The sequence below is a fragment of the Alternaria triticimaculans genome, assembly GCF_023758025.1.
Source record: "Alternaria triticimaculans strain BMP 0046 chromosome Unknown scaffold_6, whole genome shotgun sequence".
In the NCBI taxonomy this organism is placed as follows: domain Eukaryota; kingdom Fungi; phylum Ascomycota; class Dothideomycetes; order Pleosporales; family Pleosporaceae; genus Alternaria; species Alternaria triticimaculans.
Genome location: NW_026055963.1, coordinates 264,164 through 287,612, shown reverse-complemented (window position 1 = coordinate 287,612; position 23,449 = coordinate 264,164). Strand labels below are relative to the sequence as shown.

The following is a 23,449-nucleotide window of genomic DNA, read 5'->3' as shown; positions in this document are numbered from 1 at the left end:
CTCGTTTTGGTTCCGTCTTCTTGTTCCACCTTTTCTTCTTTCGCATTGCTGCGCTTCGGCTTTTTGGATAGCTGTCACTCGCTTGTTCACATTGGCTCCCATCAATCAGCTTTGAGGTACGTCGTTGTCTTACATCTCCTCTACCACATGAGTATGCAACATCAGAGCAGTATGTGAGGTCGAGAACCAACACTAACGGCGACAGGATATTCGCATCACACCATCTCAGCCTTCTTCGTTTCTCCGGCTCGACATCTCATTGGCCCCGTAATACCAACGGCTCAATCAGGTCCGCGGCTCGTTGCCTTCGGTACACCTATAGAGTGACGGACCGGCCATGATGTCATTCGCATACAGGGTGGACGAACTACTCGCACTTCGCGACTCGGTGTCGGAATCAGCTGTGTCGATTGAGAAGTTTCCTGATGAGGATGTGATCAGAGGTCAGTGCCGGGCCTATCCTCCTCACCCTTTCACTTTTCACCGTTCACCTTTCCTATCGAGGAACATCATACCCGACGCGTCTTGTGTTTCCTTACCCTACTCACACCACACCCGACCGACTATATCACACTCTTCTGTCGCTAGGCTCGCAGCCTTCTTTTCTTCCTGCTACTGCTACACAACGAGCAGTGACTAATTGCGCTTCTCGTTAGAACACGTCCTTCGCCCGTCAGCATCCGCATCGGCGAATCTGCCCAGCAGAGCATCAAACAGAAGCTTGCGTGTACCCACTCCAGCCAATCTTGTTCCTTTCGGACCTCACAAACGGCCATCACCCACACCGTCAATCAAGCGCGGCAAGGCGGAGAAGCTTCTCAAAGAGCACGGCAGCCCACCCGGTATACGAGTCACTGCAGGCGGCCGTATAGTTCCTAGCGACCTTCCACCGCTCGGCACGTCCCGATACGGAGACGCTACTTACAGACCACCACAACCATCACTGCGCGTCGCACCAGGCAACGTCATGCAAGCACCAACTCACCAGAACCCCAACAACACCGCTCGCATTGAAGTCGTCGGAGGCCAACCTGTCATCTTCGTTGGCGATCGCATGTTTGCACTGCCAGCAGTCAACGCAACCAATCCTACGGTACCTCCCATCGGCCCCGCTACTATGGATCCCATAGGCAAGCAGATACCGGATCCGTCTACCATGACCACTCATGGAGCCTCTTCGGGAGCCGCGTTCGGGCCATCGCGCTCCAACACCCATACACCGTTTGTTGGCTTGGACCTCGCGACTCTCAAGACGCAACAAGCTCTCAAGAAGCAGGAGCTCCGCACGGTAGAGCAGACTGAGGTACTGCAAGCAGGCCAGCAGAGCGAGACATGGCGTGCGGGTATGATCGAGAAGAAGCGTTGCCTCATCGTCGAGCTCGACGCACTTCGAAAGCAGATAACGGCGGTCGAGTCAGACAACAGCACCACTCAACATGGCGCTTTCTCCGGCGCGAATGCAGACCCAAGAGCCATGCCGCCTTTCGGCTCGCAATTTCAGCAACCATTTGCTCCTCCCATGTACCCCTTCGCGGCGCCGTATCCGCCCATGCCGGTTTATCAACCCCAACCTCAGCCTTTTGGCCCGCTGTCCGCCTTCTCTGCGGAGCCACCACCTTTTGTTCCGGCCGCGACAAACCCGCCTCATTCCCCTCCAGGATCCGCCAGCCGCCGCTCTCGAGCTATTGAAATCAAGCCACCACCTCCCGAGGAAGCCAAGAAAGGATCTGCTCTAAACCCGAAGAGCCCTACATACGAGCCTGTCATAAAGACTAGTACCACCCAAGGCACTGTTCCGCCCACGCCGTCACCAGAGAAGCGCTCTCCTTGGAGAGGACAGCAGATGCCAGTGGCTGGCAAGCATGACCGTCGAATGTCTTCGCAGAAGCATAGTCTGTCTAGCGTTGACACCATGGACTTCTTCCCTACAAACACGCATGAGCATTCCTCAACACGAGTGGCGCCACAGATTAAGGAGACTGAGCAGTCATCCAATGAGAATACTGCAGTACCATCTACACCCGAGAAGCACTGGCCAGCTAGTCCATGGAACGAAGGCGATTCTGGTCGTTCCAGGACTAACGATCCTGCACCCAAGCTCACCTCGTGGCCTGAGGCATTCGGTAAACAACCTTCTCTGCCTTCCATACGTCAAGGTCTTTCGGAGCAACCTCAATCCACTATGATAGACCACGCTCCTACAATGGGCCCTAGCCTGTCAATCTCCGCTTCTAGCAGCAACATGGCGCCGCGAACCAGCTCCACTCAACGCACCGGCACCGACGAGAACTGGCCTTTCAATGGCAAGCCTATAACACATGTTCCGTCTACATACCAGGAAGGCTACCAGGCCGGCTACGACCACGTTGGCATTCCTGACAGTCCCGAGGTTCTACAAGGCTACATCCAGGGTCTTCTGCACTTCCTCACAGACGAGTCGAAGAAGCGTCAAGCTGAGTATCGACGCGGTACTGATTCCAGGACGCCTTCGCTTCGTGGGCTCGTTGCCGGGTCCCTACCTCACGACTCTGCTGTCGAGATGACTTTCAACCACAACAACGCCAGCGGGGCCCAGGAAAACGTTCGATCAGCGAAGGGTAGTATACCAGATGATATGCGCCGCGACTCAGGGTATGGACAACAAGGAAACGTTAAGGATGTTCCCGTTCAGTACATGGTTCGCAACGAAGCCATGCAAATTCCCAATCGTGTCGCCTCTGCCGCGCAGTATCTGAACCCTCCAGTAATGTTTCCCCAGAGGATGACGTCTGGATATCGACAAGTATTCCCAAGCGTCGAGGATGATGCGAGCAGGGGCATGCAGGACAAGGGTATCGCGTCCCGGATAGATACTATGCCAAACGGCGGCATGTCCAACCAGTCTTTCGGCAATCAGATCCAGAATCGAAGCTACAGTACCGCGCTCAGCATGCAACGCTTCTACCCGACGCCCAAGGAGTTGAGCCCGAGCGAGATTGGTGGCTACGGCGCGCCTGCTCCTCGACACTTTGCCAATCAGCGCTTGTCGGGGCTCGATGGCGCCATGGACGACTTGTCGGAGATGATCAACGACACACACCTTGAGGAGCGTCGTTCGTCTGTTGCGGTAGACAGCCGCTCTACCGAAGCGCCCATGTCTGTGGAGTACGAGGAGAGCAACGCAAGCTGCTTCGGGGTATCCAGCAGCAAAGGCAAGCAGAAGGCGCCATCTTCTCCCGCGAAAGCATCGGATGTCGAGCGTGGCACCGCAGCATCTTCACCCGCCAATCCACCGAGCTCCCCCAAGAAGTCCGGAGAGCATTCGCCTGCAAAGGCCAAGCTCGAGCAGGTGACGAACAAGTTCCGACGCAGCAAGAAGGACGACCCTCGAACCATGTCTCCCGACGAGAGGCAGAAACGTTCAGACAAGTGGCGACAGCGCTTTCAGCAACTCAAGAGGACCGAGATCGATGAGATAGAGGCGCATCGTAGGAACTCGCGCACCTGATTGCTCATCGTGCGTTGTCGGGTTGTCCGCGTCAGACGGCCTGGTACGCTGGTTGGATACGTCTTCGGACTCCTTAGGTCTTGGTATAATACACCCTCTCGACTCTCTTCTCTGTCGCAGAAAGTATCCTTGGATTTGGCCGAGGATTACATTACTCTCATCGAGTACGCGACACCTCCGACATCTTCTCTTAACGGCAACATTTTCCACGTCCACGAACTTCCTTGAACAACTTTCCACTGCGGCACAGCAATAATTACGGCAGCCCACGCATATCTCCGACAGTCTTCCTCCAATATTTCTTTTGACATTGGTGGGCTGGCAGAACACGGCAAGGGACGTGTCATGGGCGGAGACGAGTCATCTGGCCAGCCATCCACGTCTTATCTCCTTCCCGTCACCATCTTGCGTATAACTTCAGCCATTGTATGAATAGGTAGTCAGTATAGTCATCCGTTGCGTAGTAGAATAATAATAATAAAAGCATGTCTTGTAATCAGTGTCCCTTCTTCGCAGTCATCTTGTGTGCGTTGTCGGAGTGAGCTGACGAGATGAATCGCGCACGGCCGATGTGTCGGAGTGACGGATAGGGTCCGAAAGCGACGCTATGCCGAAACGAGAAATGGTTCTAGAACAGATTGGCGTCCGAGGCCGTCGTCAGTGGACGAAATAGCGGAAACATGCGCGTCGCCATCACCAGCATCCGATGTACAGCTACGTTCAGCATGTGTGTGTGTGCGAGTATAACAGGTTGGTGTGATTCATTTACAATTTGCTCAATTCAAGGAATCACGATGGATGCATGTGTCTCGGAGTCGCACAGCCGTGTTTGGTGCGATGACGTGCCGTTATGCTTTGCGCGTTGCTGATAAATCGGGAAATAGCGTGATTTATCGACAGCTGCGGTCGTGGGGAAAAGAGGCACGGTGCTAGAACGGTTAGATGGGTGCGCGTTCTTGGCTGGGAGCGCGGCACAGGGTTCGGATGGCGAGTAGGAATCATCACGACCCCTAGGCGCAAATGTCACAGGATATGGATTTCCAAGCATTGCAAACCCATGTTTTGATGTTTGAGTGGTGGCTGAGTGATTGGTGATGGATGCGGTGTCGGTTTGGCTGGCTGGCTGGAGTGAGGCTAGGTGGCTTCGCACGCGGCTTCCCTAGGTAGACAGGGATTCGGGCGGTCCCACTTGGCCTCCGCCATCATTCGCCGCAGTCCGTACTTGTCGCCGGCACGGCTCTGGCTTCCTTCCTTCCCAACCTGCTGGCTGGCCCTACTACACCACCACCACTCCTCGCTCCCTGCTCCCGACTCCTCCCTGCTTGTCTCTGCAGCGCCGCCGAAACCATTCACGCGCACTCCCCTCTCCCATCGCCTGCGCCTTCGTGACGGAGCCATTCTTTCACCGAGCCGCCCCAGCCACACGCACCGCGACCCTGGACATTGCCCTCACCCAAAGTGACATGGCCCATTGATCGTGCAACTGCGCAAACACCGTCTCCCTGCACCCGCCCAGCTTCCGCCCAATACACCAGAGTCGCCCGCTGCACTCGCCCACCGGCCTGTGTAACTGCTATGACGCAGCTCTTCAACTCGTCCACATCAAGCCACTCCACCATGGCCGAAAAAACGGAGAAACGCACCTTCTCGGGCAAGGCGCTGTCCACCAACAAGTCAGTCAATCCCAAGGACGGCCAGGTCTCGCAGCGCATCAAGAACTTTTTCCGCATCAACAGCAGCAACGACGCCAACAAGTCTTCCGACGATGGCAGCACAAACTCCAAGAACGAAAAGTCGGGGTTCCGCCAATCGCGGTTCATTCCCCACATCTCGCGCAATCGCTCCCAGACCGTCGCCAGCGAAGGCAACCCCCTGGATGACAGCGTGTCGCCCACCGCGCACGCAAACCCGTACTTTGCCCACCAAGGACCGCCCGCGCTGCGCCATCACAATGCAGGCAGCGTGCCTCCATCACCCCCAGACACCCCCGCAATGCCCAAGACGCAAGTAAATGGCGCAGCAACTACCGACGATCACGCCACAACAGCTGGGAAAGAGGAATTGGCTAGGAAACTACGAAGGGTGGCTTCCGCACCCAATGCCCAAGGTCTCTTTTCTTCGGGAAAGAATACTGATAGGCCACAGACTGCAGAACTCGGCAAGCAGCCTGTATTACACCACCCCAACTCGTCGACCTTGAGCATGGTCGAGACGAATACCCAGGATCCGACTCACCTCCTACCCATAGAAGCTGGCAAACCCATACCCTCGGCAGGCCAGATCCGACAGTCTGTGGCTTTCAGGAGAACCTACAGCTCGAATTCCATCAAGGTCCGCAACGTCGAGGTTGGACCGGGAAGCTTCGACAAGATCAAGTTGATTGGCAAGGGCGATGTCGGAAAGGTTTATTTGGTGCGGGAGAAGAAGTCCAGCAGACTATATGCTATGAAAGGTGTGTGAACCGCCTCTACAATTCAGACAACATGCGCTAACAAATTCAGTGTTGAGCAAAAAGGAGATGATCAAGCGAAACAAGATCAAGCGCGCATTGGCTGAGCAGGAAATCCTGGCGACCAGCAACCACCCCTTTATTGTTACCCTCTACCACTCTTTCCAGTCCGAAGACCACCTCTACCTCTGCATGGAATACTGCAGTGGTGGTGAGTTCTTCCGCGCGCTGCAAACACGACCGAACAAGTGTGTTGACGAGGATGCTGCGCGATTCTATGCGGCTGAAGTCACGGCTGCGTTGGAATATCTCCATTTGATGGGCTTCATCTACCGAGACTTGAAGCCAGAGAGTAGGTTACGTTTCACTCGCCGCGCATATCATGCTAACTTCCTTAGACATCCTCCTCCACCAGTCTGGTCACATCATGTTGTCAGACTTCGATCTGTCAAAACAGTCGGAACCCGGCGGTCGCCCGACTATGATCCTCAGCGGCCGAAGTGGTACTTCCTCGAACAACCTACCAACCATCGACACGAAATCATGCATAAACAATTTCCGAACCAACTCGTTTGTCGGAACCGAGGAATACATTGCGCCAGAAGTCATCAAGGGCTGTGGACATACGAGTGCGGTCGATTGGTGGACCCTTGGCATATTGATCTACGAGATGTTGTACGGAACTACGCCTTTCAAGGGCAAGAACCGCAACGCGACGTTTGCCAACATTCTTCGAGATGAAGTGCCCTTCCCCGAGGGTTCTGGTGCGCCGCAAGTATCAAAGTAAGTTGTAAATCGTACCTAGTGTGCGTTCTGTGCTAACAATTGTAGTCTGTGCAAGGCCATCATTCGCAAGCTATTGATCAAGGACGAGACTAGGCGACTTGGATCCCGTGCCGGCGCTTCCGACATCAAGACGGCACCTTTCTTCAAGACGACGTCATGGGCCCTACTACGGCACATGAAGCCACCGATCGTCCCCCATCAAGGCCAAGGTGTCGAGACACCCAACTTCCGGAATGTTAAGGAGTCCCAGAGTGTTGACATTGGCGCCGCGAGAGTCAAGGGCGTCCCGCTAGACTCTGGTCTCGCTACGCCCATGGGCGAGTTGGCAGATCCGTTTGAGGAGTTCAACAGCGTTACTCTGCATCACGACGGAGACGACCACCACCATGAAGATCAACACTCGTCGCATCTTCACCTCACACAAACCAACTCACAACGATAGACCGGGGGATATGTCGTATGATAAACACGCGCACTGTATTCATCACTCACCGGAGGACCTTCCCATATCGAAAGTCGTCCTCTTGACTCCACTCATTTGTTGCGACGGATCATAGACAAATGCGTTTCTTCCTCATCACAGCGGCGTTCCAGGGAGTTCATTCTAGCTTTCTTCGTTTCTTGATCGCGCAGGGATCTCTCCCTCTCTCGAGCTCGTTTTCTTCTCTCTTACCAATCAGCATTCTTCGTGTGCTGTAAAATCTCTCTCTGGCGTTGTCTATATTTTTTTGTTGTGAACATGGTTGTGGATTATGCTGGTCTAGTGTAGTGTAGTCTAGTCTGGGAGCGGAGGCAGCTTGGACAGGGAAGATGGAGATGGTGGTGGTGATGGGTCGAGGGAAGAGGGAAGAGGGATGGATGGTACTGGGAGGGCGTAGCAGAAGCAATGAGAAAGATATCTTTGAGATGCCAACTGTATTGTGTGATGTGATCAGTGAACTTAATGTAACATGTTGTTATGTTTCGAAACTTCTGGTTGAGCACCCGTAGGATATGAATGGACTGACTGAGGGTAAGAAACGCATGGGCCAACGCGGAGTTTGCGGGGAAGACGCGACAACGATTCGCGAGAACCCTTGTTTCTTGTCAAACAACGCGACGAAACAAGGACGGACGCTACGCATCTACCTCGAATAACATCGGCACGCCCAGCTCATACGAAGTCGAACTCGGGGGTCGTATACCGGGATTCATTCTTCAGCAAGCGACACATCATAGCACAATCCAATCCACGCACGACGACGCATCCAGCGCAAAGCAATTCACCCCGCCGCCGCACGATCTCCCACGCTCGCTCGCCGTCTCTTACTGTACATCCACGCGCGGATATAGATATAACAACACCTACCTACCTATCTACGCATTCATACAACTATCCCAGCTCTATACCAATTGCACACAAAACAAAAAGGGAGAAAGTAAACCATGGCCTCAGAGCCCGCACCGACAGAACCAAACTTCGGCGCCTCGCAAACGTCGGAAGGAGAAGAGAGTCTCAGTCCGCTTGAACAGGAGGTCTTGGATGAATATGCAAGGTTATTGGGGAATTTGAATAATGTTAGTTCACCTCTATCCGTCGCAATCCAAAACCCTCGCACTTATCTCTCCTCCACCATCTTCCCTCCCCTCCATCAACCCCCCTCCCCCCAACCCTCCAAACTTCCTCACTTACACCACACCAAGTTATCATCCCTCCTCCTCACGCTCTCCAACAACCCCAGCGCCGCGATCCTCGATGGCCTCCGCGGTTTAGAAAGGAAAACGAGTTTGGTGTTTACGCTGCTCAAGGCGAGTGTGTATAGTATTGTTTTGAATCAGCAGATTGATACTGAGGGCGGGGATGGGGAGGGCGAGGGGGAGACGGAGGGGCTGAGTCGGATGAGTAGTCGGGGGTAGGAGGGTAGGGGGTAATGGGGAGGGGAAAGGGAATAGGGAGAAGGAGGATGTGGGTGAAGGGGAAGGGGAAGGGGAAGGGGAAGGGGGATGGAATGAAAGCGTTTGACGATTATGATACCCCACTAGATGAGCAAGATTCACAGATACTTCGACGTAGCGAGCGGAACAGAGAAGATGGTATGCAAGATAACATGATATGATACAAGATATCTACACAAGCTCTACGTGAGCATTTCCACCTCATAACATGCCTATGATACACCTCTATTTGCTTTCCCTTCTCTTCATGTCCACCACATCCCGGCATACAACGCCATCTAATGTATGCTCCCTCCATAGTAAACCTTCCTCACATCCACCAACTTCTTCCCCCTCGCCCTCGCAATCTCGTCCGGTAACCTCTGCTGCGTAAGCGCCTCCCACGTCGCCTTGATAACGTTCATTTTATTCCTCGACCGCGGTGTCTTGGCAGACAGATCCTGGAGACCCGCTGCACGTGCGAGTTCGAAAATGAGATGTTGGACGCGGAGACCGAAACCTGCTCATAGTTAGCCGGCATGTTTGCAAAAGGTAGGTCACAGGAAAGTCTAGGATAACGAGGATAATGACTTACCAGGCGGTCTCGCAAAAATCTGGACTTTCGTCGCACCGACCTTCTTCTCCAGATCGCCAAATGTGGTTCTGTTCTCGTAACGAGGAACAGGGCGCATGTTTCGTATGGCGCTCATGACGCTCTGCTTACGTCCTTCATCCGGTTCCACGGATTTGCCTTCTCCGACGCCGAGGAGCCCGTCTTGGTTGCCCGCAATGGTCAGGTAGTACATACTTCTTATCTTGCCCATGCGAGTCTGATTGGTAACGAAGTGCGTAACTAGTGTCTTGACGCGAATCTGGCGCAGCTTCTGCTTGTCCCAGCCGAGGTATTGCAAGAGGCGCTTTTGCCGTGGGTCCTCTTCTTCTTCGGTCGAGAGACGCCGGGTCTGACGGACCATGCGGTTTTCGACGCGGGGGAGGTCGGGTGCGATGACCGAGTGGCGCTCGTCGCCTAGGGCTTGGAGGGCGGCGGGGTTCTTGGATGTGTAGGTTGCGCGGGGGTCTAGGGTGGCTTGGGTGACGGCTGCGTCCATGGCTTTTTGTAGGTTCTCGTCGTCTTCTGGTATGCCGTCCGGGTACATCTTTGCGAGATTCTCAGTGGCGATGCGGGTTATGTTCTCGTCGCGCTCGACTTCGTTGGCGATGCGGAAGGTTTTTGGGCCTTCGATGTCGTCGCCTGTTAGGCGCTCGGGTCGGTCCGTCACGGGGTCGACTTGCGCCAGGTCGTCTTCGTAGTTCATACGCCATGGATCTGTTCTTCGCTGGCCCTGCGTGAGGACATCTCGGGCGTCGATTGTAGACTCGGCGGCTTTGATGGCGGCGATTTGCGAGGGTGTGTACTTTTTTTCCAGCAGCGTCGTCTCCGAGGTGTCGTACTTGGGGTACTCTGCTTCGGCCGCCTGGTTGAGGAGCTTGAGGTCATCGGCCTTTATTGACGGATAATGCGGTCTCCTCTTGCGGGCTTGTCGGGTTGCGGAAGCGTGGAAAGTGCGTTGCGGAGGCGGTTTAGGAAGCGTCGTCGATGCTGCTTTGGTGAAGAGACATCTTGCGGGGCGGCAGACGCTCATTGTTGGCCTTGGACCTCCGGGTGAGGGCCAATTGAGCGCGGGGAGGCGGTAATAGCGGGTGGCCTGCGCGGCGTTGTGATGGTCAAAGTGAAGTTCGGAAAGTTCAGCGTGACTAAGCGGGATGGCAGTAACTGCTCCAGCCAATCGCCGCCTCTCTATCCCAGTGACTAACGCGACTTTCTCTTTTCTCCAATTTCACGATTTACTGCATGTACTCTCGGATTCTTACTCGACCGCTCCGGACACTGCTGGTCGGTAGTCGATATACCCAGATTGCTAGATACAGAATGGCTTCGTCAGCGGACAATGTCGCGCCTGTCGAGAGCAACGGCGCGAAAAGATATGCCGAGACGCCTCTACGGAGCGAGGAAGGACCACGAGGCAACTACAGATTCAAGAACAAGCGCATGAAAAACGGACATGCTGAGCAGAGCAAGATTCTGAAAACAAACGGAACCAATGAGGAGGTCTTATTGCAGGATGTTACTGCGCTCATCAAGAACCTCGATATAGAAAGAGAAGGAAAGGAAATCTCGACAACACTGGCAGAAAAGTTCAAGGAGATCGAGGTTGAAATCAGAGAAATCTCTTCCACTGGTGATGGACTCGGTTTCCAGAAGGATTCAAATTCGGACCAGGTCTATGTCGTACCCTTCAGCGCACCAGGAGATATCGTAACAGCACGGCCACACAAGCACTTTGAGAAGGAAAAGTACTCCATGGCCGACTTCGTCAACGTGATCACGCCCTCAACCCAACGCGATGACTCTCTAGTAAAGTGCCCCTACTTCGCCAGCTGTTCCGGCTGCCAATTCCAAATGCTACCCTACGACACCCAACTCGCGCACAAAAAGACCATCGTCGAGAAAGCCTACAAGAACTTCTCCAACCTACCACCAGAGCTCATCCCCACAATCGGCGACACAATCGGTTCGCCACTGCAATACGGCTACCGCACAAAGCTAACCCCCCACTTCGACGGCCCACCAGACGCCCGCCGAAGCGACGGTCGCAACGGCATAAAGCGCACCTTCAAAGAAGTCCCACCCATCGGCTTCATGAAGAAAGGCACCCGCAACACAATCGACATAGAAGACTGTCCCATCGGCACAGACGCCGTGCGCGCCGGCAACAAGCGCGAGCGCAAACGCGTCGCAGACACCATATCCACCTACCACAAAGGCGCTACCCTCCTCCTCCGCGAATCCACTGCCCGCATCCCCAAGACCGACTACGACGCCGCCCAAGAAACAGATTCCGACGCGGTGATTGAAGACCGAGGCACGCACATCCACCGCAAAATCTGCATCACAGACCCCAACGCCAAATCCACAGAATACATCTCCGACGAATTCCAATTCGTGAATCCAGCGGGCTCTTTCTTCCAGAACAACAACTCCATCCTCCCTGTGTTCACACAGTACATACGCGAGAACATCTTGCCTGCACCCAGCCAAGACCACAAAATCACCCATCTCATCGACGCATACTCCGGTTCCGGTCTCTTCACCATCACGCTCTCAGCGCTGTTCAAATCATCGCTCGGAATCGACATCTCATCCAGCAGCATCGAGTCCGCGAGTACAAACGCAAAGTTGAACAGCTTACCGGAATCTTCAACGCGGTTTATCGCGGCGGATGCGGCGAGGTTGTTTGCTTCTATCAAGTCGCCCGCGGAGGAGACGGTCGTTATGCTGGATCCGCCGCGGAAGGGCTGCGATGAGTCTTTCTTGAGACAGCTGGTGCAGTATGGTCCTGCGAGAGTGGTGTATGTGAGTTGTAATGTGCATACGCAGGCGAGGGATGTGGGGGTCTTGGTTGGTGGGATGACGGGTGTGGATGGGGGTTTTGGGAAGGGTGAGGGGTGCTATGAGATTGAGAGTTTGAGGGGCTTTGACTTTTTCCCGCAGACGGGGCATGTGGAGGGGGTTGCTGTGTTGAAGAGGAAGGGCGGCGGGGAAAGTGGTGTTAAGGACACGGAGTCATAAGGTTGATTACGGTTTCTTCTTGGTATGGTTAGTGAGCGATCAAAGGCATATCGATCTGATGTGTTGATTGTCTTCTCATTGTCAAATGTTTTGCTGTCATCTCGTGCTCGCTCAATAAGCCATGCCAACATCTACACACATTCCCTACGATATCTCGTCGCTTATGTGCTTCCTGGTCCACCCAGCAGCGCGAACCTTCGGACAATGCTGGGACCAATCTCGTCATATTCCGCCTTGGTGTGGCAGTAGCTCTTGAACTCGGGAGTCTGACCGAGCAAGCTGCCTCCGAACCATGGGCCGTGTCTTTGCCTCTTGTGCGTAATGACTTGTACGTCCAGACCACCACTCTTTGCGCCTCCGCTCTTCGCTTCCGAAGCCTTGATCCTTGCGTCGACCATATGCCTGATATCGCGCTGCAGGCGTCGGCCAAAGTCCTTGTATAGTGTTGAACCACCCGAAAGCACAATGTTCTTGTAAAGCCCTCTGCGTACATCGATGGGAGAGGATTGGATGACGGTGTCGACAATGGTAGGTAGCGGGGTAAGGAAGTCGGAGGAGTAGATCTCGGGGTTGAAGAAGATCTCAGGCGCGAGGAAACGTTCGTAGCCGACATCGACGGACGTGGTCTTGCCGTTGGGGTAGTTGACGGTGTGCTTCTTGAATCGGTCGTCTGACTCGCGGTCGAAACGTGCGAACTCCTTGACAATATCAGGGCATACGTAGCAGTATTCCTCCTTGATGCGCTCGGCAGTCTGGAGGGAGGAGTCGGGTTCGCCGCGTTCTCGGAGGAGCGATTGTACGAAGTTGGTGATGTCGCGACCGGCGATGGGGACACTCTTGATTGAGGAACCGATGACGTAGCCTTCAGCAACGGGGATAACGTGCGTGACACCAGCTCCGGAATCGATGACAGTTCCGGTGAGGGATCGGTCCTGCACCTTGGAGCTAGTCCATGACGCGGCCAGGGCGAGCACAGCTTGTACGGCAATGTAGAGACCGGCGACGTTGAACGACTCGAACATGATTTCGGCGGTGGCTTCACGGTTCTCGGGAGGGTTCAGTGGCTGTGGCTTGTCAGCTCCATCCCCCAGCGATTGTAGAAAGATAGCGTACGGGCTCGGTGAGGAGGAAGTGGTGGTCCTCAGGCTCCACTCTCAGGTACTTGAATATCGAGTTGGACCAGAAGCGTTCCATAAGGTCCTGCATGCCATTAGTACACCCTACCCTCTATCTGCAAGCCTCTCCATACCCAGTTGTCTATCTGACCATGCCTGATCGGGTAGTTGATGCCATAGCCCGCGCCTCCAGCTGCGGCCAGAGCTTCGTCGCCGATAAAGAAGTCGAGGTCCTCAGTACCGCGCTTTCCAGACAGATGCCCACCTGGCCCAGCTCCACCAGTCAGGAATGAGGGCTTGTTCGCAACGGCTGGGCGTCCAGAGCCTGATCCGCCGCTACCGCCTGTTGGGCCTTTGGTAGCTATCGCGGTGGGGAAGACGAAGGAGGGAGAGTCGTTGCCAGCGAAGCCTGGTGGATTGTTATTAGAGGTCAACTCGACGAATTGAATTGGTCAGCGTACCGAGCTTCGAGTATCCCGTACCGCTATAGCCAGTGTCAGTACTCGATCGCAACGTGGGTGCCCATGGCCAGCGGGTAGCTTACTTGTCCATGACAACGGCGGGGGTTTGAGACGCCATCTTTGCTGCTGCTTGTCACAAAAACGAATATGCAACGCAGCTCAGGTGGTACCTGATATAAGAGCAGAAGCGCGTGGGCTGGGTGTCGAGGTGGCTTTGTCAAAGAGGTGACGACGGCGGTCGGTGCACGTTGTCGAATCAGGCACCGCCCCGCTCCGCCCTTGGCAGCGGAGTGAGACAAAATAGTGGGGAAGGACTTGCTCACTTGGTCAACACGATCGCTCCTACCTCCCTGGTGTGCCGTGCCTACCGCTTCAACAGAGTCTGTGTCATACCGCAAAATACTACAACCACATGGCTTAGGCTGATGCACAGAGGAAAGAGCCATCGCAAGCTCATTTTTGACATCGCTGCTAACCTCCTCTCCACTGACTGTGCACCTACAGCGCTCATCGAGCATCTCTCCCACTCTCATTGCTCACCCCGCCGCCACAGGTCACCATCGCCTTTACATCGGCTCCTCCTCTCCATTAATTTCTCATTGTTTCCCCCCTCAGTCACCTCGTCTGTCCTGGAATTACCTATCTTCTCTTCCGAACCTACACCTGCCCGTGTCTCGAATGACCGCTTAACGACCGTTCCCACAGTCAACCTCACAGCCGTCTGCCGCTACCGCCCACTCTAGAGCGACACCGGATCATCCCAGTAATCGGCCAAACGTCCCCGCCCGGCAACAAACGCTCGTCGCGTCTGTACAAATCCAAAACTGCGGCCAAGCCTCATCCGAGAACCGTCATCTCTCACTGCATTGCACTGGATACGTTCGGCCTGCGCTTCCGCGACCTTTGTCGACGCTTCTCCACTCACAAAGGCATGTCGGTCCCTAGTCGTCACTATGCACCCATAGACGGAGCTTATCATATTGATACGCACACACGCAAAGCCTCGCGTAGTCCGCCAAACGATGATGTATGCTGCATATATGTTCACGCTGGCGCCGGCTATCATAGTCATCAGAACGAGAGGATACATCTGGAAGCGTGTAACGAGTGAGTTTTCTGGTGTTTTCTCCAGGTTGTCCCGCGTACGCTCATGCTAACATGCGCAGTGCCGCGCAGCTGGCCATGTTGATTCTGAAGAACGGCGGCTCAGCGCTAGATGCTGTCGAGGCTGCAATCAAGACATTGGAAGATCGAGAAATCACCAATGCTGGCTATGGAAGCAACCTCGCAATGGACGGTGTGGTTGAGTGCGATGCCTCCGTGGTCGACCATTACGGGCGTAGCGGAGCTGTCGGGGCTGTCGCTCGTAAGTCTAGCAACTAAAGGCTATGGTCCAGTACTGATAATGATTACAGAAATCAAAAACCCTATTTCGCTAGCACGAATGGTGCACGACCACACGATGAGTCCACTTACGCTGCGTCGAGTCCCTCCAAACCTCTTGGTGTCGCAGGGTGCCACCGACTTTGCTGTGGAGATGGGTATGCCGATTCTGCCCCACGACGCACTCATTTCTCCCGCCGCGAAAGAGCGCTGGATGCGGTGGCGTTCCGACTTGAGGTCTGCCGAGCGCAAGTCCAGGAAGAGCGGCGCCCACCCGTCCTGTTGGAAGATCAGGGACAATGTGGCGCCAGCGGATGAGCGAGCGCACGAACGCGTGCGCGAACAACACACCCAAAACCTGCTACGCACCCACAAATCCCTACTGCAGTCACAGTCACCTCCGCTTTCCGACGACGTGATGTACGACCAAGCCGAGAATGCATCTTCCGACCCTTCAGTTCCTCCTTCCGAGCAGTCGTCGAGCTCTTGGATAAGCGATGAGCAGACCAGTGCACCCGAACTGATCGATCAAGCCCCATCGCCTGCTGACGTACGCCCACCTACCGTTGCAGATGCTTCTCGCAATGCCTTTGTCAACAGCACGCAACAGATCCCTACCCTGAAAGAGTATCGTCGCGATGCAGGCTACGAGAGCATTATGGAAGATGCGCAGATGGAGGACATGACCTACGCACCAAAGCCACGCAAAGCATGGGCTGATGGGTCTGGGGAGGATTTTGACTCTGATTCGAGCGCGCAGACAGCAAAAGGCAATCCCGTGGAGAGCTCTCAATGTGATGGTATCGACACTTGTCTGCCACAGACTCACGACGAGAACTCAGCCAACTCGAGGTTCGCTACCACATCGACACCTCTGAATAACTCCAAAGAGACCGCGCGACTACCGCCGAAGCCATCTAATGCGAGCCGCCATAACCCCGAAGAAGATCACATCACCGACACCGTTGGGGCTATCGCAATAGACAGCTGGGGTAACATTGCTTGCGGTGCATCTTCTGGTGGCATTGGCATGAAATACCGCGGGCGTGTGGGCCCAGCAGCTCTTGTCGGCGTTGGTGCTGCAGTCATTCCCGTGGACCCCGACGACCCCGAGCAGACATCTGTTGCGACTGTCACAAGCGGAACCGGCGAACATATGGCAACCACCATGGCCGCTACGGTATGCGCTGAGCGTCTCTATCAGAGCGTGAAGAAGAACCGTGGCGGCGACTATGTCGAAGTTACCGAGGACGAAGCTCTCAAGGCAATGATCGAGAACGAGTTCATGGGTATACAGTTCTTGTCGCTGTCATGTGCGATATACTAACTTCATGCCAGGTCACCCAAGTGTCAAGCACAGCAATTCCGCAGGCGCCATCGGTATCCTTGGCGTCAAGAAGATGCGCTCCGGCATGTTGCTCTACTACGGACACAATACCGACTCGTTCGCCATGGCATCCATGTCATCTGAAGACGACCGACCCGCTTGCTCAATGTCACGCAGCAACGGCAACGGCCAAATCGCACAGGGTGGACGGATGATGCCCATGAGGCGCAACAAGAAGACCAAGTCTACCCCTCGTCGATGACCGTTGTCATGCGCGGATACCTGAGCTGCTGCCCTAAGAACCTATGTCTCTTAAAGCATCGAGCCTCACACCCGGATGTTAGCCAATGAGCGTTTGTCTCTGCCTATATTCCTGTTCTCCTTTCCTTCGTGTAAAAGCATATGCATCTATGGTAGTTTTATACCCCTGCATGGCGGTTGTGTTTCCTGTCCTTCTTCCTTCAGCGAGCGGTGCTTTAGAAATTTCACAAAAGTATTGCTAGTCAAGAAAAGTTCACCTTTGTCTGCATCGGGAGACACATAGTGCAAGGTTTAAACGACTAGTGATGAAATTCATGAGCGTCATTGCATCCAGCTCGCATGTACCTGACTCTTCTCATGTAAGTCTTGCTATTTCTCGCCATCTCTGCCGCTGCTTGACATAGTCTGCACGTAGTCTTAGTGCACACGTTGTAAATCCGGAGAGCCGCTTGGCATAAGCAGCGAAGGAGATGAAATCCATGGACGGCCCGAGCGACTACCCACGTATGGACTAGCTTCCGTACTCCCCGCAACTGAACACTGCCCTCGACTTCGCATCTTTGCATCTTCAACCATAACACTATAATCGCTAAGTAACACTACGGACATTCTCCTCGTACCACCCAACAGTTTCAGCACTGTAAGTCGTCACTCTATGAAACCTTCGGTCGCTGTGCGTGATACTGAACAAAAAAAGCAACTACACACCATGCCCACTACAACGAGACCATCGGGGCCCACACCCGTTCCGGAAGCGAGATCTTCTAGTCACTATGATTCGATCTGGCCTCTCCATCGCTGGCACTACGACGTGCCATCCTCGCAACCAAAAACCTTTGCCATCATCGAGGGCGAGCTACGTCGCCTACCTCTTTTTTTCGTGAGAGCGCCTATTCGCTCGAGGACACGAAAGAATTACTTCGCAATGGTCAGTAGCCAAGAGACAGGTATCTACGAGGGCGATTTCGAAAGCTTTCGGCGGTACATTGCTGGCTATCCCGATGGCCTAGTGGCAAACTTCGAGACCAAGACGAAGGCGAAAGCATGGTTGGAAACCATGCTACCGTCTATAAGCGTGTACAAAGAAATAGTCTTGCCTAGGCTCTTGCGAAAGAAGAGGTACTATGTCATAACAGGTGGGTGCCAACGAGGCATCACCCGGGAAGGCCCATTTGGTCGCTCTTACAACGCATAATTTGGAGCTTCTCCTACTCTGTCAGAAGTACAAGCTTGGTTGGAAACGGTAGTTGGAGACGGTGGTAGGAGACAACGGTTGAAAACGGACGGGAGGTGGAGGGGTTCACTAAAATCGAATATATTTATCAAGGAAGTTCTTTATCACCCATTATGTACGCAACAGATTTTGCGATTTAGAAAGCTCTCTTCAGCCTTTCTCACGTCTTGCATGTGCAGTGAACCTCGATCAAGCTCTTCGTGTTCCTCGCGCCAAGCAGGTTGCTGACAGTCTACGCTCTTCACTTTTAAGTTTGAGATCCTCGTCAGAATCTTGAGAATATGCTGCTATCGAGTTATGCACTAGTGTCACATGATGCTGAAGTACTGCAGAAGTCAGGACCAAACGCGTGAGAAATCTGTACACTCTGTATCTTGCGTTAAGACGTGGAACTTTGTTCGTCTTATTAGTACATAGTTTCCATCAAGAAGTCTCACTGACGCAAGTACGCTGTAAGAGGCTAAACATCCAAGAAGATTGCTGGATCGCGGTTCGTAACGAGTTCCGTCATGTGGACGGGATTATGTGATCAGTGCGAGTACCCCCACACTACCACCTGAGCAGCACCTCATGATTCAGTAGCCGGCGACAATGTGTTACTCCTCATATGACATCTGGCTTTGATTCGTGCATCTGTGTACCATCCGAGGTCGGCGCGGCACCACGCGGCATCATGCCAGGGCGGGGCCAGTTACCACCTAGGAAACATCTTACGGGGACGTCAGCGTTTCGCATTCCCCGCGCCCTGCGCCTAGGAAGGTCCCTGAAAATACCCAGTCGCTAGCGCAACGATAACGACCGTTCCAAACTCTGGAAAACGACCGAGTTTGAAGCGTCGGCTAATTCATGTCGAAGAAATGGCATCTTCCGACCATCATGTCTCATACCCTGGGATTTCGAGGTTACGACAACGCCTGCCGTCCGAGTAAGAATAGCAGCCCAACATTGCGGATTGGCAGCATGTAAAACCCTCGCAATGTAACGTTCTTGTAAGGTGCCGAATTAACACCGATCGAACTACCTGGGTACACCTCTCTGGACCCTGTCAGACTTGATGATTCCGAGGCTGCGCAAAACTGGAACAAGGCTTAGCACATGAGGCATACGGAATCTTCAAACTCCAAAAGTTTCCATGTAATTGGAACTTAGAGCATGCCCGCTTGGAGCGGCGCCCGACCAAGATCTCACCAAAGCGGGCGAGCTGTAGGCGCAATCTCCACATCCTCTACGGGAGTATCATAACGCCGTTCAGTTCGCATCTTCGACAAACTAGCCGCAATTATCATCATCATCATCATCTTTGCTGTTGTTTGGCATCGCTTGCAGACACACCTGGGCAGTTTAACGCTGAAAAGGTCAATCACGTGAGTGAGAGCTTCGTCCGTGTTGTAGCTAGGTTGTTCATAATGCTGAGTAGCCATAGAAGCCTTTCCTTCAGAACAATAGTGGTCATGGCATCCAATAACAGCGCAACGAGTTCGACAACCCAACAGTCAGCAAGTCTGGGTCTCGTCCATTCACCCTCCACGAGAACATACCCGAATGATCCTTTGATGCAGATGCGGATCAAGTCCTGGGCAGTCATTACGAGAAAGGGGCAGTATGTTTACAACGGTCTACGGCTTGTGCAGTTGTTTCACGCTGGACAAATCGATGTGTTGGTGCAAGGATTTGGGGATGAAGCAGAGGCACGAGCATGGCTAAAGCAGATCGCTCAATGCACGGAGGACCTTAACACTTGCTGCGATGAAGTCAATGTTGTAAAGCAAGGGAGTCTGCTGACGCCCACCATGTACGCGGCATTGTTCCTGTACTAGACAGCCTCAAAGAGTCTTCAGCATACATAGGTAGTTGGCCCTCACTATTGTCTCGGATGTAGTAGATAGCTAAGCACCATTAAATTCGTTTAAACGTCTTCATTTTTGTCCAGATGTGATGCCTCAAAAAGCTCAGGACTCCAAGCCAGTACAACGATGGCCGCGTTGAGGTTGCCAGATGACTACCCACATTCATGAAATGCCTTGCAGGAACGCACATGTGTCTAATTCGACCAATATCGGAGCAAACGGCGGGGGATGCAAGCCGCACCTCTTTGCCCAGCTTGTGAGCGCTCTGATTCTGATCGTAATCTCTCTAAGCGCTTGGGTACGGTGACTGATACCCGAGGAGGTGCTTACGCGTCTACATCGTCTCAAAGAAATGGTAACTGGTTCGGCCAAACTTTCTATAGAGTTACATGGCTCGTCGAAGAGCACTACGAATAGATGATACTCGGGCTCTGAGGACTTTTGGAGCATGGTGTTCTTCGGAGGCATCTGCTAGCATCGTTCAAGGTATCTATGGAGGCGACCGGGATGTGATAACTGGCCGAAGTAGCCGCGATGTCGGTACTTTGCGGCTAACCACGTATCGAGCTCGTGCTCAAGCATGTGTATATCCGTTACGACTTTGCAAACAATACAAGCAGATGTCAAACCCGCATGCTAACCTAATTGGGTGAATACGTAGTGTATGACATGGGTGTATATGTGCGGAAGCGAATGCATTGATGCCGGTACCTTTTCGATGTTATCGATGCTCGGCTTCGCCTCAGTAACGTAGCGTTGGGTCGAAGGATTTCTCAGGTCACTATTCAAAGGTGGGTCGTAGTGAGATTTTCGGTAGGCCCGAACCGTAAAGTTTGGGCTATCGATAGCTTGCCGTGTTCCCTTGTGTAGGGTGCATTACCCGAACAGGTAAGCGTTCACCTCGACTATACAACTACACCTGCATCTTGGCTTTCGTAGACAACACCAGATCAAGACAGGCTGGCTGAATTGCTGGGTAACATGCTTGCACATTCGAGCTCAACAGTTTCGAATCCACGCTACTCGTAACACACCATTCTCGGTTCAATCAAATCTTGCTAGCTGCTCCGAGAGTGTGCCTTACTCTGGGTACCAGAGCGCTGAAGACGGCGCGGGGAAGCATCACGGCCTCACCCTGAATATGGAATGTGACGCTACTAAGACTGCTCTAGCTTCAGCCATCAAGTGAACGGCAATGCTTTTCGGCTTTTCTGGCAAAACTTTCTGCGGAACCGGAGAAAGAGTTGTACGGAGAGGTATTCTCCGCGGGCATTCTGGTAGGGATCCGTAGAATGAGGGTGTGCGCAACCTTGAAAGAGCTCATGTTGTATACTACCCAAGTAACCGGAAACATATGGCCCGACGGTGCCATCAGTCGCCCTGAACGTAAGCTGAGAGATCAACCCGAAAGCGGGTGCGTATTTTCATGTCGCCGTTCAATCTTAACGAGCATATGTTAAAGTTGCTACATTACTCATCTGGCCACTCTAGTATAGAGGGTTTGGCATACTTAAACTCCGCTGCGCCTCCCTTTTATGTATCTCGGTACTGAACATTACCTTCTTCAATCACACAATCAATTCACTGCACGAATTCCATTCCAAAGATGCCCGCACCCAAGACCCCGAGAGTGAAGAAAGCCGATGCAACCAACACTGGCCCTTCACCAGACGAGCCGCCTCGTACCTTCCTTGGAGACTGGCTTTTAAGCTGGTACATACCGTATTGCCAGCCCCTGTATAGGAAAGGCCAATGGTTCTGTACGTGCTCAACTTTGGGACTACGTTGATCATGACTAACAAGTTTGCAGGTCGATGTGAGGATAGGCAACAGCCTAAGTTTGCTCTGAAGCCACTCCTCGGCGCAAACGACCGGATCTGTAAGGCATCATGCACTCAGTTTGCGGCCAAAGACTAACCTTTCCCCAGATTTTACTTGCTCTCGAGGTTACGGTCACCCCAAGGAGTGCAAGTTTCGATTTGAGCTGGCCGAGCTCGAATGGCTCTCTCATAAGATCGACATGGAGCGGAAGGGCAAGGTCCTGCCAGACGAAGAAGGCACACCGTCTGCCTCTTCTTCTACCCGACCCAAGAGACGAACGCCAACCGCTCGAGCGACCGACATGGACCGCGAGGACGAGCTCCCAACGGACGATGAAGACGTACCCGCAGCATCTTCATCAGCTCCGGCCAAGAGACGAACGCCAACTACTCGAGCGACCGACATGGACCGCGAGGACGAGCTCCCAACGGATGATGAATACCTACCCGCAGCATCTTCATCAGCTCCCGGCAAAAGACGTATCATAACCCCGCGCAAGGGCCGACGTGTTCCAACTCCCACCGTACCAACGGATGACGAGGTCGAATCGAGCATGCCTGTCCAGTCCAGTGCAGCTGGACCCTCTTCGAGGAGGAGAACCTTAGCGTCAGTCAACACCCCGACCCCAGGGGGAAGCGCGGGTAAGCGACCAGCCCCGCCGGAATTCGACTCAGACGAGGTTGAGGAGGTGCCACCCCCATACCACTCCCATCCCGGCTTCCCGAAGCCAAAACATGACAACAACCGTCGCCCTGCGAAGCGATCTAAAGGGTCCGGGGCCGGAGCCAAGAGGTACTACGTGGTGATCGAGGGCTTCGAGAGAGGTATCATCTACGACACCTGGCAGGGCTGTAGACACGTCATCGACCGGTACCCCGGATCTGTGCACTTCAGCGCCCCGACTAAGGCTGTGGCGATCAAGCTGTGGAGGGAGAACACAGATGCGCCGGTTCCCGACGTGAAGCTGGGGACCGAATTGACCAAGGAAGACTGCGTGGGTCCGGAGCACAACCTGCCGACGTACTACAACCCCAGCAGTCCCAAGTTGCAGCCTTTCTCGTGGCCCAAGGCCATACGGGTCTTCGTGAGTGAGTACTCGCGACTCAGCAACAAGCTCGAGACGGCGAGCTTGAAGGACGATATACGCGACTTCCTCACTGAGTGCAATGCCTTGGTCAGTCCAAGCGCGAGCAAGAGACTCGATGCTTTGGTGAGGAACCACATTACGATGATCGATGGGTTGAAGCAAGACCACAAGCTGGAGGTCAAGCGCCTTACCGATGAACTGACGACACTGAAGATGGTGATCTACGACCGTCTCCAAGATTCGCAGCGATACTAATTCATTTCCTGACTCCATCTCCTTGGTCAGATCCTGTCAAGTCTTTCCTTCACTGTTACCGCACACTCCTTTTGCATGTGTCTTCTCGCGTGTGGGTATCTATGGTCTTGGCGTATCGGGTTTCCTAGGAAAAAATGCGTGGGGCTGGTTGATCGCCTGTAAGAGGGAAAGGTAGCTGTACATAGCATGAATTCCAAACCATCCCACGCAATACCTTCTGCCTCATCCTTTGCTGACACTGCTTCACACTGCTTCTTGTTTCGCTCGCTCGCTCAATGTTTAACATCGTTTGGTCTTGCTATCCCAACGCCGCGTACTTGTGGCTATACACGAACGTGCCTCAAACACACTTGTTCGCCTTCAGCACGCTATGGAGGAGCGCTCGACCATG

The 23,449-nt window shown here is 53.7% G+C and overlaps 7 protein-coding genes across 7 annotated transcripts; 5 read left to right on the top strand and 2 right to left on the bottom strand.

Annotated features, from left to right (window-relative positions):
• Positions 1-337: 337 nt before the first annotated feature.
• Positions 338-3,487, top strand: J4E78_005002 (uncharacterized protein; the record flags this gene model as incomplete). The annotated part of the gene is given in 3 exon segments (XM_049365626.1): positions 338-342; positions 358-443; positions 741-3,487. The coding sequence occupies 3 exon segments, from the start codon at positions 338-340 to the stop codon at positions 3,485-3,487; spliced, it is 2,838 nt and encodes a 945-aa protein (XP_049222341.1).
• Positions 3,488-5,062: 1,575 nt separating this feature from the next.
• NRC2 (serine/threonine protein kinase, AGC) lies at positions 5,063-7,164 on the top strand (the record flags this gene model as incomplete). Its single annotated transcript, XM_049365625.1, has 4 exons — positions 5,063-5,939; positions 5,989-6,288; positions 6,335-6,719; positions 6,768-7,164. 4 exons carry the CDS (start codon positions 5,063-5,065, stop codon positions 7,162-7,164), a joined length of 1,959 nt encoding a protein of 652 aa, XP_049222340.1.
• A 1,771-nt stretch (positions 7,165-8,935) lies between these two features.
• J4E78_005000 (uncharacterized protein) lies at positions 8,936-10,279 on the bottom strand (the record flags this gene model as incomplete). Its single annotated transcript, XM_049365624.1, has 2 exons — positions 8,936-9,156; positions 9,232-10,279. The coding sequence occupies 2 exons, from the start codon at positions 10,277-10,279 to the stop codon at positions 8,936-8,938; spliced, it is 1,269 nt and encodes a 422-aa protein (XP_049222339.1).
• A 287-nt stretch (positions 10,280-10,566) lies between these two features.
• J4E78_004999 (uncharacterized protein) lies at positions 10,567-12,267 on the top strand (the record flags this gene model as incomplete). Its single annotated transcript, XM_049365623.1, has 1 exon — positions 10,567-12,267. The coding sequence occupies one exon, from the start codon at positions 10,567-10,569 to the stop codon at positions 12,265-12,267; it is 1,701 nt and encodes a 566-aa protein (XP_049222338.1).
• Positions 12,268-12,428: 161 nt separating this feature from the next.
• On the bottom strand, positions 12,429-13,961 carry ARP3 (Arp2/3 complex subunit, actin nucleation center; the record flags this gene model as incomplete). Its single annotated transcript, XM_049365622.1, has 5 exons — positions 12,429-13,331; positions 13,381-13,467; positions 13,517-13,791; positions 13,844-13,866; positions 13,927-13,961. 5 exons carry the CDS (start codon positions 13,959-13,961, stop codon positions 12,429-12,431), a joined length of 1,323 nt encoding a protein of 440 aa, XP_049222337.1.
• An 813-nt stretch (positions 13,962-14,774) lies between these two features.
• J4E78_004997 (uncharacterized protein) lies at positions 14,775-16,815 on the top strand (the record flags this gene model as incomplete). The annotated part of the gene is made up of 4 exons (XM_049365621.1): positions 14,775-14,950; positions 15,010-15,209; positions 15,259-16,515; positions 16,565-16,815. 4 exons carry the CDS (start codon positions 14,775-14,777, stop codon positions 16,813-16,815), a joined length of 1,884 nt encoding a protein of 627 aa, XP_049222336.1.
• A 4,686-nt stretch (positions 16,816-21,501) lies between these two features.
• Positions 21,502-23,058, top strand: J4E78_004996 (uncharacterized protein; the record flags this gene model as incomplete). The annotated part of the gene is made up of 3 exons (XM_049365620.1): positions 21,502-21,655; positions 21,706-21,774; positions 21,824-23,058. 3 exons carry the CDS (start codon positions 21,502-21,504, stop codon positions 23,056-23,058), a joined length of 1,458 nt encoding a protein of 485 aa, XP_049222335.1.
• Between the last annotated feature and the right edge of the window lie 391 nt (positions 23,059-23,449).